We start from the raw sequence: 19,519 nt of genomic DNA on the forward strand, positions 1-19,519 counted from the left end.
TATGATCTTTTCCTGATTATAGGTTCAATTGTGCTATATTGCTTAAATAGATTGAAGTGCGAACACTCCGGAATGTTATAGGATTAAGGAAAGCTCAGTTGAGGTATGTATGGCTAAAACCCCGTCTTTTAGAAATCGAGCTCCGTCGGTGTTTGCGTAATTATGGTAAGATTAAAGTTGAATTGTTGTATGGATTGTTGTTTCACATGAATTTGGGGTTGCAACTTTATATGCGTGAAAGATGTGTCTCAATTAAGGGTGTTTAACGGGTGGGCCGGGCCGAGCTGGGTTGGGATTTTTTGGACCCGTACGGGTTATGGTCCGGGCCGGTTACGGGTTGGGGCTTACCGGGTTTAACGGGTTCGGGTTCATCCCGGTAAAAATTGAACCCTAAGGGTTAGGGGTTGAGGTGGCCGGGCCGGGTGTAGTGTATTTTTTAATTTTTTTTTTGTATTTTGTATAACTATTGTAAGTTGTAAGTATTAATATAAAGAATACAAGGAAGATGGAAAAAAATTGCACTTATAAATTGCAAGTGCTACATTTATTTCAAAATTCAAACTTAAAAATTGAAAGGTTTACATTTAACAACAAGTAAATTAACCAAAAAGAGTAAATTCAAAGGTTTTGCATTGCCTTAGTAAGTTCTTCATAATCAATATGAACTGAGTGACCTTCTTCTAGAGTGTTAAATTCGCATGGGTTACCATGTGTTAATATATCTCCAAGTTCCTCGTCTTCTGGGCTATCAACATCTTCACGTCCTTGATTTCTTCGTTCCGATCTAATCCAATCTCTGAAACATACTAAAACTTCCAAAGCATTACTTCCCAATAAGTGACGAGTGGTCTCCAAGTTATTGTCTTGCTTGGCTAAATACACTCTCTGATGTAACATTCATCATCCACAGTAGCAGAAGTGGTACAATGCATAGTGGGATTAACATTGCCTACACTACGAGCAGCATCATCAATTACATTTGCATAATAATTATATAATTGTTGTAAATATTCATTTAGCTTGTTCATACAATTATATAAATCTGGGGTTTCAGTTGATCCAATCCCCATATAAGTATATAAAGCATTCATTAATTGGTGATTTCGCACCGAATTGGAGGGAATGCACCGAATTCTGCAATAAATTGAGCACTTGATGATTTCGCAAGTCCAATGTTACCACGAAGAAATGTCAGTTGTTACAATTTTGAAGTTCAATTGTTCAAACTTCAAAAAATAAATACTACGATAAATTAAATTCCAAAAAAAATAGCCAAATAGTTGATTGCACTTTAATAGGTGAAGAATGAAGATTGAAGAATAAGAGAATATGAGAATTGAGAGATGAGTGAAAAAATGAGGGGGGGGGGTATTTATAGTTTTTGAAAGGGGGGGTTAATTTAAAAAAAAACCCAAAATTGGGCTAATTGTGCAATTTAGTCGTTGGGCAACGACCATTTTCTGAAATGGACCGTTGCCAATGGTCAGATCTGGGCCCATATTTAAAAAAAAATTAATTTTTTTACCGTTAAACCGGTCTGGTCCGGGCCGGTTAACCGGTTTGATATCACTGTTCATCTACTGGGTTATACCGGTCTGGGTAATCTGTATTTCAAATGTGAACGGTGCAACCCGCATGTCCCCCTTAACCCAGCCCCCTTATACCGGTCCGGGCCGGTTCCGGTTTTAACCGGTCTGAGTCGGTCCGGAACCGGGCTGACCCGGCCCGTTTAACACCTATAGTCTCAATATGATAAATGTGCTATTCTTGATAACTTGAAAGGCTGCCAGAAATATGAATCATGTACTGAAATGCTTAGACCTTAAATTGAGATTGAAGCTGTATATGTTGTGTCCTCTATGTGAAGTCTCATCTACACATACAACTTTATTTACTCTTGTGTGCACATATTATGCTAAATTACCAATCTAACATTGAAATTGGGAATGATGTGAAATATGGCCTAGTGCCAAATATATGAAGTGATAGATGTGGCCCCAAGTGCCTATGAAATGATATATGTGATACAAAGATTGAATTGAGATGATTGATGGAAAAGGGAAATGCCTTGGTAAGGCGGCCTAGCTGATCGGGCCGAGATCGGACGCCATGTCGCACACATGGTGGTATTGTGTTGATATTGAACCTCGAATAAAAAGGGGAAAATGAGATTGTGATTGAAGTGTATGTCTCAAATGAGGCAACCTAGCCGATCGGGTCGAGATCGGACTCCGCTCAAGCTAGCGGTGGTATAGCGAACAATGATGAACAGTATGAAATGCCCCAAACTAAAGGCTATAGAAACATAATGCGAAAATTGTATGATTCTTCTACATTGATAATGTTGTGATCATTTAAAGCTGTTGAGTTATACTTGTACTTTCCGTATGTTTGGTATGAAAGTTCTTTCTAACTAGATGGTGTTTAGTTATACATACTAGTATTATTCCGTGGTACTAACGTCCCTTTTGATGGGGGCGCTACATTTTTAAATGAATGTAGGTGGCTCTATTGCGGATAGTGTCGATCGCGCGTAGTGGAGTACCTTCTTCTCAAAGTCTTGGTGAGCCCTTTTCTCCTTCAAGGGGTTATATTGTACATCTTTTGATAGAGACATCCACTTTTGAGGTATAGCCGGGGCCTTGTTGTCGGCGTTGTCATCATTATCTTTTGCATCCTTAAAGGCTCCGTAGATATGTGGGTTATATACGGGTATTGGATGGGTCTACGAACTATGTTGTAATTCTAACTCTCGCTTCTCTAAAGTGTAATTGTATGGAATCTTGGAACTTAACTACGACTTAATGTTGTGATATAAAATGAACTGACAACGTAGAATGTACTATCTTTCCTCGTCTAAATAAATGAAAGCATGGTTTCCTTATTCATATTGAGTTGGGTAGGAAGTGTTTGATAAGGCTTGCTCAGTTAGGTTCACTCGATTGAGTGCAGGTCGCGCCTCCCGAGGTTGGGGCGTGACATTTGATCATGAAATAATAAGATAATTGAATAAATATGCAATACTTAGCCTTGAGATGAGGATGAAATAACAGAAACAGTAATTCCAGGAGAGAAGCTTCCAAATACAACAGCAATAAAATCAAAAAATAAGAAGATAAAGTTATATAGAGCTTTTGGTAGATTGTAGAGATTTGCCAGAAAAATCATCTCATTTACAATGATAACTGATCTCGATATTTATAGCTACATGTAGGGAAGGAGGTCCTAGGATCGTGCCCTTCTTTAATGTCAATTATGAGGGCCATGGATGAAGATGTAACGGTGAGCATAAATGTCAAATTCCTTGTAACGGGAAATCATACTTAATGCCGTGGAATATTTTCTATTAAATGCTACCAGGAGAAGAGTATTTATTACATTCTTATGAGCGTTATTCTTCCCGGTGACAGACGAAACAATTGCCTTCGGTCTGGGCCATCCCCCTGTCTTGGGCTCCACGTGTCCTTCTTTTGGACGGCCACGTAGCATAACATATTTTACCCTATACATATAGTCCCCCTGCTTTTCAGTGATATAACTTTGTGTCACCGTGAAGTTGGTAGAAATACTCTTTTGGCGAAAACTACTATGATTCCCTCTGAAGACTTCTAATGGTTGACTAGACGTACGTCTCTCCGCATTTAATGCCCCGAACACGCATCATCCCATGATTCAGCGCAGTTTTTTCTGATTATCGAGGTAATCATGGCTATGAATTTAGCCGCCAAAACTTTTACTTATACGCATCAACCTTCTCCCCTTATACTCCATAATTTTCCAAGCTTTCTAAAACCTTCCTCACTGTTAATTAACCATTCTTCAAATGAAAAGGCTTTTCTTTCATCCAGGTGGCTTCTTCTTCAAAGAATACTAGTTTTTCAAAGAACAAGAATAAGGCCGAGGACTCTGCTCCTCCAATAGTGGGGTCCATCATCCCTGGATAACTTGTTACCACAAAAGACTTCAAAGAGAAATTTTCTTCTACTAGCTCTCGTACATGGGCCATCAGTAGGTATCCTTCTTCCATTCGTCCTTCTAGCATTCCTGCTGTGAAGGAGGACTGCTGCTTCCATAATTTGGATATTGTTGTTCCTGATCTATCGGAGCGAGTGACCCTACCCAGGAGGGTTTTACATATTTTTATATGTATCCCTTTACTTTAGGTGCGGTCTCTTTGAACGGAGAGCTTGACTCCGTTATTGCGGGGTTCTGCCTTCGCTATCAGGTGTGTTTGGCACAAGTAAGTCCTTTTGTGTGGAGGACAATTGCTTGTCTTTGGCACTTGTGCCAAGAGACGGGAGATGAGCTATCTTTACCTTAAGTGATGAATCTTTATTTCCCCAAAATCTTCTGTGAGGGAATGATAAATTTTAGCAAATGTGACCACCATGCACTGTTATCTAGCATGGACAATGACAACGACCGTGGGTGGATGGAACGGTTCATTTTAGTTGCCACTAACGAAATCATTCTGGCAACGACTTCATCATTTTTGGCAGCATGGGACTGCACTTGTAAGCTCTTTGTTTAATATATCTTTTATTAAATATTCTTTTATACCCGTATTGGTCCTCCATCATTCGCCTATTTCAAAAACCCGTAGGTCCCACCGATAGTTGACGGTTTGGACTGGTGGGGTACAGAAGATCTTGGATGTCAGGACGCCTGAAACCCGCACATGGAATGAACTGGACTTCAAATACGGGTGGAAGGCCAAAAACCATGGTAACTCAAACTCACCTTGTTTTAGTTTTTATGTGAAGAACTTGATTGATCCCTTTTACCTTGTCTCTACAATCACGTCTACCTGCATGCTCTGTTGTCGTCCCCGAGGAGGACGTCTTGGCTGATCCTGCTGATGCAATGAGGTTGCTTCACGAGGCTCTTACTCGAACATGTATCTCTAGGCCTGCTTCGGGTACAAGTGTTTCGTTACAAAGTCCCCGGCCGGAGGACAAACAACCAAAAAAAAGGCGCTCCTCTGCGGCCGGGGAAAAGAATAAGACGGCAAAGACTGTTGCCCCCGAATCATCTCCGGTAGTGGTGGTGACTAGCCCTCCTCCCCGGACGGTCGTAGACACCGTGGTGATCGAAGATGATGAGCAAGCTAGTGATGAGGGAGCTTCTCTACATAGAAGATGACGATCCTTATTATCTCAACAGGATGCTCGACCTGTTGAGTTAGTTACACCAACCGAGGACGATGTCTCAGCACTTTGGGGAGAATTTGATTTGGTAGATAATGCCAACTCACGTTTCTGAGCCCTAGTTGTTATGCCCGGTACTGCAGGGCTGAGTACCAAGTCCGTTCCGTCCTCAGTTGATGAGCACCCAACAACTAGCAGTGCATTTGTTGCAATTGCTTCTCACTCTTCAATACCATCAGCTTCATCTCCACCTTCTCCAACACCAGTAACTGCTACATCATTTCTAGCTACATCTACTCTTCCACTAGCAACTGCTACATCATCTTCACCGGGCGCACTTGATCATGAAGGAGGTATTCCTCTTCCCCAATCCCCAAGGGAGGAGGAATATTACTCTTTTGGTTTCCACCGGGTGCAACTTGCTATCCCGGTCAGTGGAACTTGCTAATTACTTGAAGCCTTTGGCTTCAGAAAAGGATTGGGAGAAGATTCAGACTCTCTCGGGAGATTGCTTGTTAAACAACGCCATGCACAATGCTATGCACAACACCATAGAGGTATATTCTTTACTTATTTTGTTGTTTCTTCTATTTTTGCCTAAACACATCATAAGTTTGCTTTTCTCACTTTGTAGGCCAACTTTCTTGCTTCCAAGGGCCTTCAAAGGTTGATTCGGGAAAAGGAGGAACTTACCTCCAAGCGGGATCAACTTTTGGTTGAGCGGAACCAAGACGTTATTCGCCTCTCAGAATTGGAAACCAAAGTTGTTGAGGCTGTTGTGTTGGAAACTCGTTTGCGGCAAAGTGAGCAGGAAATGGAGACTTTTAGCCAAGAGATTGCCTCGTTGAGGGCCCTATTTGAAGAGACTAGGGCCAAATGGGTTGAAGTCTATAATGCCATTCTTGCTGCATCCAATCGTGAGGTTGACTCCACTAAAAGATTGAACAATTTAGCGGCAGCCTTGAGTTCCAAGGCTGAAGAGCTTGCTGCTGCGGGGGTGAAATATGCCCAGTTGGAGGAGAAGCATAATAGGACCATTGAGCATAATAGAATTTTCAGCCCTACTGTCCGCGAACTCGATGTTAGCCTCAAGTCCGTTAGATATGCCCGATAAAACCTTTCTGCCGAAATCTCCCAACTCAAAGAAGAACTTAAGCGCCGAACGGCTTTCCTCTTTGTTGAGAAAACTTACGATATGTATAGCATGAGGAGAAAAACCTTGGAAGAGGCCAAATCCGGTATCATTGATTTTGATGCCGAACTTGCTAAGGCCCGTGAGCTTGAGTTGGCTGCTAAAAATGGTCTCCCCGCAAATCCTGCTACTTCCGGTTTTGGTTCCGAAAATTCGGGAGCTGAAGAGGAAGCGGGAGATGAAGATATTGAATTGAGGGCCGAACCGGCGCGGATCTATCCACTTCACCTGGGGGCCGGACATTTCTCTTCCTCCGGGTTCCGGAGATGCTGCAGTTTAGCTTTTCTTTTCTTTTTCCAATTCTTATATCTGTGCCATTTTGGCATGTTATTGTAAATAAAAACATCTTTTTTTCTCAAGTATTGTTTGAGTCTTTCTTTCATTTGATGACTTTACCTTCTAGTTGTACTATACCAGCCATCTATTTCGTATTTTTGTTGTCGTATCCTGTATTTCATATTTCATATCTCTTATATATTGTTGCTGTTTTATTACGCATTTTTACATAACTAATGTATCATCTCCTATTGCTTCTTTTGAGCCGAGGGTCTCCTGGAAACAGCCTCTCTACCTTTCGGAGTAGGGGTAAGGTCTGCGTACATACAACCCTCCCCAGACCCCACTTGTGGGATTATACTGGGTCGTTGTTGTTGTTGTTGTTGTTTCTTTCATTTGATTATTTATGCAAGTTTTAATCTTTGCATTCTCTTCTTTTTGCTTAAGAGTTTTGCGTTACTGTTTGCATTTTATGTGAAGCCTTTGGGTGTATTTTTCCCGAAAGTATTTTGATTTTAGGCATAAGTTCTTCCGAAATCAAACCTTTTACATAAGGCTTTCTATAAGTATTTGTACAAGTTTGCTTTTGCGTTTTTTTTGTATATGGCTTCGGGTGTATTTTTCCCCGAAGGAATTTTGGTTCCGGGCATAAATCCTTCTGAAACAAACTCTTTAACGTGAAGGTTTTTTATAAGAGAGGGACCTCTTATATTTACGGTGCTCTTGAAGAGGACGTCTCATGTTCATTACGGCACTAGCATTTGAAGTACTTGATTAACTTTCAAATGACAAAGTTAATTCATCGTTTAGACAATAAACATGATAAAAACAAAAGGATTTCATTTTATTCCTTCTATTTTCAAAAAGTATATAAGCATTTGTTATGCTAAAAGAAATTTCCATTACTTGTGGCTAAATTGTACAACTTGTTTCTACGGGGCTGGCCGCGCAGTCCCCATTCCCGATGATACAACTATGTTTCCGGTTTTTCATTTTTCGGTTGACGTGATAGTCATTGTTGATGTATCCTCATATCGTTCCCCCCAGTGTTCGAATGCGAAGAATGTGGATTGGAACACTGGAAGTCTTGTACCTTCGAAGATTCCACTAATGAATTGCTAGATAATCCTTAACTCGATAACACACTTTACTTCCCCTCATGAATTTATGCTATCAAGCGAAGGACTATCTAACAACCCTCTAGTGGTTTGTGCTCGTGAACAGTCGGGTAACCTTTGCTCATAACAAACTTAACTTCCCGGTGGGAATTTTGCTATAGAACAAAAGATTAACTAACCGTACCAGAGTGGATCTTTGGTTGTGTGCCTTGCTATTAAAGGTCTTATTACTGCTGTTGGAGCTCTCTTCGTAGTATGATTTATATTGCTGCCTCATTAAAAACCTTGCCAGAAAAATCCAATTGGGACAAAAATTGGACGAAGAAAAAAAGAGTGCAGCACATACTTTCAGTTCAGGTGATATTCATAAGCAGTAATATCTTTTGAGGTATGCCATGTTCCAGTTGCTGGGCAACTTTTCTCCATTTTAGTTCTCCAATTCATATGTACCTTTTCTGGTGACAACTGAAACCCAGTAGGGGTCTTCTTATGTTGGACCTAGCTTCCCCCTATTGAGCTCCCGGGTGCTTTGAGTTACTTTCCTTATGACCAAGTCTCCTACTTTGAAGTAACGAAGGTTGACTCTTCGATTATAATACTACTCCATTCTCTACTTCTAGAATTCCATTCTTACATGCGCCAAGTCCCTGTGCTCATCAAGTAGCTTTAAGTTGACTAACATTGCTTCGTTGTTTGATTCTTCACCTGCTTGGAAATATCTCAAGGTGGGTTCCCCTACTTCTACCGAGATCAAAACTTTTGCCCCGTACACAAGGGAAAAGGGAGTTTCTCCTGTGCTCTATTTGGTTGTTGTTCGGTATGCCCATAAAACTTCGGGTAATTCCTCGGGCCAATTACTTTTAGTCGCTTCCAACCTTTTCTTGAGGTTTTGTATAATTGCTTTGTTCGTTGACTCTGCCTGACCGTTTGCGCTCGGATGATAAGGTGAAGATGTTATCCTCTTTATTTTTAAATCTTCAAAGAATTTTGTGACTTTTGAACCGATAAATTGTGTCCCATTATCACATGCTATCTCTTTTGGTATTCGGAACCTACAAATTATATTTTACCGCAAGAAATCCACCACTTCGTGCTTGCTGATCTTTTGATAAGGACCTGCTTCCATCCATTTAGAAAAATAGTCAATCAAAATCAAAAGAAATCTTACCTTTTCAGGGGCAGGCGGCAGTGGTCCGACGATGTCCATCCCCCATTTTATGAACGACCACGGTGATAGAACCGAATATAATGGTTATGCCGGTTGATGTACTAGTGGTGCATAGCATTGACACTTATTACATTTTCGTACGAAGTCTTTGGCATCTTGTTCCATACGGGACCAATAATATCCTGCCATTACCAACTTCAGCACTAAGGAATTTGCGCCCGAATGGTTGTCGCATATCCCTTCGTGGACTTCTCGCATAACATAGTTAGCGTTGGATGCCCCTAAGCATCGGGCAGCGGGCCTAGGAAAGATTTTCTATACAATTTGATAGCATCCTAGGAAGCTCAACTCTATTCAAGGACATGGATGAAGCTTTTGAATCTCAAAGATGGCCTTTAATAAGAGTTCAAGCTAAAGAATTACAAAACAAGATCATTAGACTTCAAGTGCAAATGAAGAAGTTATTAATTGGGAGGAAGAGCTCAAGGATAAAGGATGTGAATTGGCTAGGTGATAACATCAAGGACAAGGATAGAGTTTTGGAAGCTCCAAGGCCATATACAAGATCTCAAGCTAAAGAGTTGCAAACTAAGGTTGCGAGACTTCAATGGCAAATAAAGAAGCTTTTAATTGTAGAGGAAGAGCTCAAGCCCAAAGGAGATGAATTGTCCAAGTTTTATAATTATTTGGTAGTCCAAATTGAAGTCCAAGAGGAGGAAGATTGGGTTACCAAATCAGCCCTTGAAGTTCACCAATAGGGCTCAAAATGACCTTAAAAGAGGTCCAAAAGGGGGTGTTTCAAAAGGAGCCCAATTGGAGTCCAAACCAATGGCCCAAACTAATAGTTTTAAGGCCCAAATCTGCCCCAAAAGGATTTGGCTGCCCCCCACTTAATTTTGATGGCTTTTGTTACCCCTTAGGAGCCACCTACCTAAGTTTGATGGCTATTGTGACCCCTAGCAGCCCCCTACCTAATTTAGATGACTTTTTTAGCAACCCCCTACATTATTTTAAGTGCTTTTAACTCCTATAAATAAGGAGTTCTTCTCATTCATAAGACACAACATTTATTGATTAAGTATATCATACTTTGAGAGTTCTTTGAACCTTTGTTACTTGTGCTTTGAGATTTATCTTTCAACCTTTACTAGTTCTTAGTTCAAGGTAGTAAGATTACTTCTCTTTTATGATATCTTTGATTCCTTTGTGGTATTCTTAGAAGGCGATTAATACTAGTTATTAATTGTTGTCTCAAGTTACTCGTAAAGTGGTCAAGATCCGAATCTATTGTTTTGATTTGCTTTTTAAGTAAAGGCGTTTGATTTCTTCCATAAATCAAGACGTTGTTACTTTGATCTTGTCAAGGCTATAGAACTTACGTTCTTGGAAGTTCTTGGAATTCTTTCCTTGAATTCGTCCCATATCCTTTATTTTCATCTCTTTAATTCTAGTTGTTCAATTCCTTGTTGTTATTGCTTCCGCATTTACTTCTCAAATTCTTACTCTAATTTGGATTCCCGACCTAGTTGTTATCAAGTGGTATCAGAGCGGTTTTTATCAAGATTTCGTTCTTGGTAAGTCTTGGAATTTCTTGAATACTAAGAGCAAAGAAAAGAAAAGAAAAAAAATTATAAAAAAAAACGAAAATCAGTTTTTAGAACAAAAAATAGAATTGCGTGCTCTCCGGGATATTTCTTTTGTATCTAATTTGTTACCAAAAATTAACAAAGGAAACAAGAAGAGGGGATCCTAGATTTTCTTACTCTTTCTAATCTAAACATATAATCCTTTCCTTTTTGTTCGCGTCATGTTTCAACCGAGCCTAATAGTTCTAGGATTTGGTTTTTCTTTCATTAGTTCCCCAAAAATCTGAATTTTACTACTAAGAACTTCATACGAGTTGGTTTAACTATAAATCTACAAAGTATTTTGTTCAAAGGTCATTTCGAGAGAAAAAAAAGGATAAAGTGTGTGAGAGAACAAATATATCGAATGGAAAGAAGACAATGGTAAAGTTATTTTTCAAACAAGAGCTAAAGTGATGTCTACAATTTATACCCTTAGAATTGACAAAGCATTTAACTATAACTTAATTAGCACTTATATGGTTGAGAAATTGAACTTGCCTTGTGTTGAACATATTGATCCCTACATGTTGAAAGGAGTAAAGGTAGATAAAAGAGTGTTATTACCATTCTCTATTGGAAGGTATGAGGATGTGATTTGGTGTGATGTCATTCCCATGAATCGTTTTCATATCTTGTTGGGAAGGCCATGGAATATCTATAGAAGTGCTTCATATAGTATCGAAAAAAATAGATACTCTTTTGAGGTTAATGGGAAGAAACTCAGTCTTGGACCTTTGACTCCCTCACAAATTTGTGCAGATGAAAAGATTGTTAAAAAGAATATGGAAAAAATACGAGAGAGAAAAGAATGAGAGGAGTAAGGGAGTGCATGTTGACATTCCAAGAGAGGAAAAAGGAGAGGTTGTCTTGAGTAAAAAGAGTGGGATGTCAAGTGAGGTAAACAATGATCTTGAGAAAAAAGAAAAGAGAGAAAGCAATAAGAGAAACAAAGTTTGTAAGGTAGAGAGAGAGAAACAAGAGAGATTGAGTGAAGGAAAAGAACTCTTTAGTGAGAGAAAAGAGGCTAAGGGTGAGGAAAACATTAGTCTTGCGATAAAAGCCAAAGAGAGTGTAAGCAAGAAAAAAGTTTCTTTACTTCCTAACCCATTAACTCTTTCTTGTTTTAGTTCTTGTGATTTTGTGCAGCCACGTGATGAAATACCTTTTGAAAGGAGTGGTGAGGCGCAAGAGATGGTGGCAAAAGATCCAATTGGATTCCAACATAAATTCGGCAATATCAATTCTTGTTGGATGGTGGAAGACAAAAGCTTGATTAAATTCTTTGTTATTAAACCTTTTGACTATTTCGATTCTTATTTACAGGGTTATGACATGGAGTTGCCTAAAAGCATTGCTAAGGTGGAGCCATTGCATAAAAGAATACAAGGTGATGATGTTCCATTGGTAAATAAGTCCAAGTATGGTATGTATAATTGGTTTATTTGCATTCTTGGTCTTTCTAGAACACCTAAGGTATTTTTGGAGGTAATGAATTACACTCTTATTTCTTATATTGGTGACTTTATAATTTTTGTAGATGATGATATTTTGATGCACATCAAGTCATTAACTATAATATCTAAGTTAATGTGTAAGAGTAATTCGCTTCCTTTTGAAATTGTGTATGACATAGATGATTACTTATTCCAACTTGGTGGAAAGAGGCATGGAATTTCTGTGAAGAGGCTTGCAAATGAGTTAAATATTTCTTCTTATCTTATTCAAGTGGCTAATGAGTTTTCACGTGCTAAAGAATGTGATCTTTGTTATGTGATGGGGAGTCATTCTTCAAGTCATGTTCATTGTAAGCTTGTAAAAGTATTTGTTTCTAGTAAAGAGGATATGCATGATTGTTGTAATACTGGTGATCAAATACTCTTTCATGTAGAGGAATCCATGAGATTTGTAATTGTAGTTAGTAGTCTATATCATGAATGTATCTTGTTTGATAAATGTGGTAAAGGTTACTTATATTAAATGGATGTGTAGTCACTCTTTTATAATTTCTTTGTCATGTATACTCATGGACTGTCGTACCGACAAGATCGAATTGCAAGTTCCATTGCATGGTGCATCTAAGAGAGGTTTTTATTGTATTAATCTAGGTAGACATAAATTTTATTGGGATGATGATGTCCATATTCTTTATAAGGGAGTATTTATACCTATTAGGATTGATTGGGTTAAATGGACACATTGTCACTATCTTATTTTATTCCTACTATTTTTTCAGATTAGTGGATACCATTTACTAGTGCGTGTTTTCTTTTTCTTGCAAGGTCAAAATTCGAGGACGAATTTTCTTCAAGAAGAGGGGAATGATAGCATCCTAGGAAGCTCAACTCTATTCAAGGACATGGATGAAGCTTTTGAATCTCAAAGATGGCCTTTAATAAGAGTTCAAGCTAAAGAATTACAAAACAAGATCATTAGACTTCAAGTGCAAATGAAGAAGTTATTAATTGGGAGGAAGAGCTCAAGGATAAAGGATGTGAATTGGCTAGGTGATAACATCAAGGACAAGGATAGAGTTTTGGAAGCTCCAAGGCCATATACAAGATCTCAAGCTAAAGAGTTGCAAACTAAGGTTGCGAGACTTCAATGGCAAATAAAGAAGCTTTTAATTGTAGAGGAAGAGCTCAAGTCCAAAGGAGATGAATTGTCCAAGTTTTACAATTATTTGGTAGTCCAAATTGAAGTCCAAGAGGAGGAAGATTGGGTTACCAAATCAGCCCTTGAAGTTCACCAATAGGGCTCAAAATGACCTTAAAAGAGGTCCAAAAGGGGGTGTTTCAAAAGGAGCCCAATTGGAGTCCAAACCAATGGCCCAAACTAATAGTTTTAAGGCCCAAATCTGCCCCAAAAGGATTTGGCCGCCCCCACTTAATTTTGATGGCTTTTGTTACCCCTTAGGAGCCACCTACCTAAGTTTGATGGCTATTGTGACCCCTAGCAGCCCCCTACCTAATTTAGATGACTTTTTTAGCAACCCCCTACATTATTTTAAGTGCTTTTAACTCCTATAAATAAGGAGTTCTTCTCATTCATAAGACACAACATTTATTGATTAAGTATATCATACTTTGAGAGTTCTTTGAACCTTTGTTACTTGTGCTTTGAGATTTATCTTTCAACCTTTACTAGTTCTTAGTTCAAGGTAGTAAGATTACTTCTCTTTTATGATATCTTTGATTCCTTTGTGGTATTCTTAGAAGGCGATTAATACTAGTTATTAATTGTTGTCTCAAGTTACTCGTAAAGTGGTCAAGATCCGAATCTATTGTTTTGATTTGCTTTTTAAGTAAAGGCGTTTGATTTCTTCCATAAATCAAGACGTTGTTACTTTGATCTTGTCAAGGCTATAGAACTTACGTTCTTGGAAGTTCTTGGAATTCTTTCCTTGAATTCGTCCCATATCCTTTATTTTCATCTCTTTAATTCTAGTTGTTCAATTCCTTGTTGTTATTGCTTCCGCATTTACTTCTCAAATTCTTACTCTAATTTGGATTCCCGACCTAGTTGTTATCACAATTGGCCTCTCTTGAAGCTATATCATGCTTCTTTGGTGCGAAGCGCACGAGACGCTTTGGAGTCTTCAAGCAACTTCCTATGCTCGAGATAATCGATGATTTCATTCCTCTATTCCCAGACCAAATTAGTCGCATTTACCTTATAGTAACCATCGGTATCCAGGACTGAGTTCATCAGTTGTACTACCATCCCGGACTCTGATCCCTTTATTTCCATTGATGATCCAAGGTTAGTCAATGTGTTTGCTTCTGCGTTATCCTCCCTCGGGATATGAGTAATCGAACACTCCTGAAATTGCGCCAATAGAGCCTGGACCTTTACCACGTATTGTTGCATTCTCTCCTCTTTGGTTTCAAAGATCCCGTAGACCTTCGTCCTCACGGACTAAAACTGCACTTACTGCGACTTCCGGGACCACGAGTTAGACTAACAACGTTTCACCTTCTTTTGGTTTCGAAAGTAATGGAGGGCTTGACAAGTACTTTTTCAAATCCCTCAAAGCCTGCTGGCACTCCGGGGTCCATTCGAAATTATTTTTTCTGATGACCGGGAAATGAACCTGCTCAAAGCTGCCAATATCCCCGTGAGCCTTTGGACTTCCTTCACTCTTGACAGTTGGTCCAGGATGTTTTTGATGTCCTTGATCTTATTGGGGTTTACCTTAATTCCCCTTTGTATACTAGAAATCCCATAAACTTACCAGAGCTAACTCAAAATGCACATTTCTCGAGGTTAAGTTTCATATTATGCTTCCTTAGGATGTCAAAAGTTTCTTGCAGATATTTAAGGTGATCACACATTCAAAGACTTAATGAGCATATCATCTATATAAACTTCCATAGTTTTTCCTATTTGTTTTTCAAACATCTTGTTCACGAGCTGTTGATAAGTGGCTCCGACGTTCTTCAACCCGAAGGGCATCACATGTTAGAAATATGTACCGAAATTCATAATAAATGAAGTTTTTTCCTGATCCTCCGGGTTCATCTTAATTTGGTTTTACCTGGAATAAGCATCTAGGAAACTCATTAACTCGTGCTCGCCCGTGGCATCAATCATTTGATCGATATTTGGCAGCGGGAACGAGTCTTTTGGGCATGCCTTATTCAAAATTTTATAATCTACACACATACGAAATTTATTGTTCTACTTAGGAACTACTACCACATTAGCTAGCCAGTCTGGATACTTTACCTCTCGGATCGAACCGATATTAAGTAAGCGAGTTACCTCTTCTTTGACGAATTTATTCCTGGCTTCGACAATAGGGCATTTCTTTTGTCTTATCGAGGGTATGTTGGGATCCAAACATAACTTGTGTACGGCTACCTCCATCGGGATACTTGTCATATCCGCATGCGACCATGCAAAACAATTGGCATTAGATTTACGAAATTTAATAAAGCTAGACTTGAGCTCCGGGTGCAGTCCTATCCCAAGTGGAATTTCCTTTCTAGGAATTCTTTGAACAATGCAACTTGCTCAAGCTCTTCCATTGTGGATTTTGTTGCATCTGTCTTTTCTGGTTCTGGAAATACCTCGGCACCTGATAATATTCAAACGTTTCTGCCTCTGACTGACTTCATCTAGTTCGGGAGCAGGCGCTGGTTCCTGTAATTGCTATGCCGCGTGTTCATTTCCTTTGCTACTGGAGATCAAAATTGCATTCATCTCCCATACTGCCGGTTGGTCACCCCTTATCATCTTAAATCCTTCGGGCATTGGAAAATTGAGCAATTGATGATATGCTGATGGTATAGCTTTCATCTCGTGCAACCATGGCCTTCCTAGAATAATTTTATATCCCATATCACTATCTACCACTTCAAAGAGAGTTTTCTTCATTACTCCTTCAGGGTTTGTGAGTAATAAAATCTTTCCTTGAGTTGTCACGCTTGCGAGGTTGAATCCGGCGAGGAGCTTTGTGGCCGGAATAATGCTTCCAGTGAATTTAGCTTGCTCCAATACTCTCCATTGTATGATATTGGCCGAACTTCTTGGTTCCACTAGAACACATTTAATCTTAAAACCTAGCACATTTAAAGAAATTACTAGTGCGTCATTGTATGGCAGCAACAATCCATTTGCATCATTCACCATTAAAGTGATATCGTATTTGGCGACTTCCCAGAGCCTTTTTGCTATGGGTTATTGATACTTTCATCTTTTTTGCTGCCAAAAAGATTGTTCTTAGCTTGGTCACTCAAGAATTCTCTGAGATGACCATTCTTCAACAGTGTTGCCACTTCTTCTTGGAGGTGTCGGCAGCCCCTTGTCCGGTGGCCATTCGTTCCGTGGTATTCATACCACAAGTTGGGATCTCTCTAGCTGGGATCAGATCTCATTGGTTTTGGGAATTGTGCTTCTTTGATGTTTATCATGGTTGACACCAACTTTACTACACTGACGTTGAAATTGTATTCTGATAGCTTGGGGTAGGAAGGATCCCGTGATCCTGACGCTTCTTTATCCTGGAGTGATTTATTGTTCCGACTGCGATTAGTCCTTCTATCGATGACAAACATGTATGTTATCCAAAAGCCTCCACCGCGGCTTTCGATCCATTAGTAGGGCAAAAACCGGCCCCTCGAAGACCGTCTGTCCGTGTCAAAATCGTCTTTTGATTTTTCTTTGTTCTTCCCCCATCCTTTGGTCAACGATGGAAAGCCAACTTGATCATCTTCGATCCTTATCTTTGATTTGTACCGGTTATGGACATCCACCCAAGTTGTTGCTTGAAACTCAAGCAGGCTTTTTGTCAATTTTCAGGAAGCGTCTAAACTTCTCGGATTCAGTCCCTCGGTGAATGCTTCATACGCCCATTCATCCGAGATAGGCGGGAGCAACCTGGAATCATGTAACAAACTCTCGTAGCAACTCGAATTCTCCTTGCACAATCTTGAATATGTCTGCCTTTTGGTCCTATACTTTTCTGGCCCCGACATGAGCCTTGATGAAAGAGTCTGCGAGCATCTCAAAGGAGTCTATGGAATATTCGAGAAACAGTGAATACCACGTCAAGGATCCCCTCGTGAGAGTCTCTCCAAATTTTCTTCAGCAAAATAGATTCAATTTTGTGAGGAGCTAAATCATTTCCCTTCACCGCAGTTGTATAGGTGGTAATATACTATTGAGAGTCTGAAGTTCCGCCATACTTTGGCACATCAGGCATTTTAAACCACTTCGGGATTAATTCTGGTTCCGCACTTGTAACACCCCATAAATTTGAATCTGTTATGGATGCATTAAATGAGTATTAATGTGATGCTTATCAATTGGTTATGATAATAAGCGTATAAGGCATATCATAAGTGATTTGGGGTCCAAGGAGAGACCTAAGTCTAAGCCAAGTTGGAAAATTTCATGATAGACTAAAATTTCAAATGCGACGCACAAGATCAAACTTTGCACGAGCATATCTACATTTATATAAGGTGTTATGTGATACACAACCTATCAAATGAAAGATCTTTTAGTGTAGTTTCTAACGCTTCAGACCGTTCATCATTTGGACACTCCTACCGGTAGTTATAACCAAATTACCAAAATCTAGCAAAATTTTACACTACCGCGCCGCCCCATACGTCGCCCCATGCGACACAGCTGTGTAGATTAACAAAGCACCTACAAATTTTGTTTCTAGACACATATTTCATTACCGCACTGCCCAATGTGCCGCGGCTGTGCAAGTCTTGATTTTTTTAACCCTACCCTATTTTGATATAAAACCTTCGGGGGTTATTTTTCCCACTTCATTTGGATGGATTTTAGGGTTTTCCTCCACTCTCTCAAACCTCCAACCCCTCCCATCTTCAAGGTAAGCAATATCTATTATCTTGTTGTGAATTCCATCATTTATACGCTAGCATTGATGAAATCTACACATAAAATAGTTAGATCTTCAAGGGATTTCTTCAAGAACTCAAAGGAGCGTTTTGCAAGATTTCTTCCAAAAAGGTAATCCTATACCCTTAAACTTACATGTATGGATTTATTAAGGGAATATGAGTATGAATAAGTATTGGAACCTTTGGTATGGTGATTTGAAACCATAAGTTCCCAATTTAATTACACAACTATTATAGAGATTGAAAGATGTTTATTTAATGGAACTTTGTTGGTTGGGTGTGGATGGATGGTCATATATGTGATTTTGGAAGTTATAAATTGGTTAATCATGATGGTGGGATAAATTGTTAATGAATGGTGGTAGTTAGATGAACTAATTATATGGTGATGAGATGTAGAGATTTATGCCTACAAGGTATTTGATAATATGCCTAAATGGCTTATTTTATGGAATTTGTTACTAATATCGGGTTCCATTGGATGTTGCTATTGTAGATTGAATGTTCTTAGTATTGTGGATCATAGTAGTATCACTAAGGGACGAAATTGAGGTATGTGAGGCTAACTCTCTTTACGTTTGGGAATGTCTATGATTCTCCCTACGTCCCATTCATTATGACTATTACTAGTTTCCTCAGAAAGTGATTATGACTTAGTTTCATGAATAGTTGTAGAACTTCTATTCTCTAGCTTCGTAACTCATTCATGACTTTCATTCTAAACGTTGTGAAGTTAGTGCACAATCAATAGACTTGGGTTTGATGCCCATGAGTCTTAGTCTAGATTACTCAGCATGTCATAAATAGTTGAAGTTTCAGTTTTCCATAATTAGTTCATGAATACATGTCTCAGTCTAGTTCTATTTAGCATTCGAGTATCGTGTAAGTCAATATGATTCAGCATTTCAGTATCATGTATTGCAGTATGATTCTTAGTTCCTGATTTTAAATCCCTGGATGTTGAACCCTTGTATTTGGGCCTGAGGCCGCAGTTAATCCTTTATGCATCTTTGCGCCTGAGGCCGCAATTTATGCTTTATGCATCTTTGGGCCTGAGGCCGCAGTTATATATACGTATACTTGGGCCCGAGGCTGCAGTTTGTGCACATATATATATTGGGCCTGAGGCCGCAGTTTAATGTTCAGATAAATAGGTTGTTAATCATTCAGAAGAGGGAGTATTCATATCCTTACTTCCTTTGTTTATTTCAGTTATCAGTTATTAGTTATCAGTTATCAGTCATCAACTATCAGTTATCATTTCAGTTTCAGTTTCAACAGTTATAATTTCAGTTATCAATTATCAATTCTCAGTTATCAGCTCAGTATTAGTTTCAACATTTATAATTCTTTCTTTCAGTTGCTTTACATACCATTGCAATTCAAATATACTGATATCCCTTTTTGCCCGGGGCCTGCATTTCATGATGTAGGTAATGTTTTACAGGTTGATGATTTAGAGCGCTAGAATTCTCGTACCAGCTATTTGGTGATCTCCAGTTCTTTTGGGGCATTATCATTACCTTACAGATTTCAGTATTTTCAGACAGTCAATATTTTCAGTACTTCATTAGAGGCTTCATAGACTAGAGTAATAGTTAGACAGAGTTG

The 19,519-nt window shown here is 39.1% G+C and overlaps 1 protein-coding gene across 1 annotated transcript; it reads right to left on the reverse strand.

Annotated features, from left to right (window-relative positions):
- Positions 1-15,680: 15,680 nt before the first annotated feature.
- Positions 15,681-16,160, reverse strand: LOC104228035 (uncharacterized). The gene has a single exon (XM_009780421.1). It carries the CDS (start codon positions 16,158-16,160, stop codon positions 15,681-15,683), a length of 480 nt encoding a protein of 159 aa, XP_009778723.1.
- Between the last annotated feature and the right edge of the window lie 3,359 nt (positions 16,161-19,519).

The sequence above is a fragment of the Nicotiana sylvestris genome, chromosome 6 (assembly GCF_000393655.2).
Source record: "Nicotiana sylvestris chromosome 6, ASM39365v2, whole genome shotgun sequence".
Taxonomy (NCBI): Eukaryota; Viridiplantae; Streptophyta; class Magnoliopsida; order Solanales; family Solanaceae; genus Nicotiana; species Nicotiana sylvestris.

What these genes read in the sequence shown, in the direction of transcription:
- LOC104228035 (XM_009780421.1), bottom strand. Translation starts at nt 16,160, where the DNA reads ATGGTGAATGATGCAAATGGATTGTTGCTGCCATACAATGACGCACTA.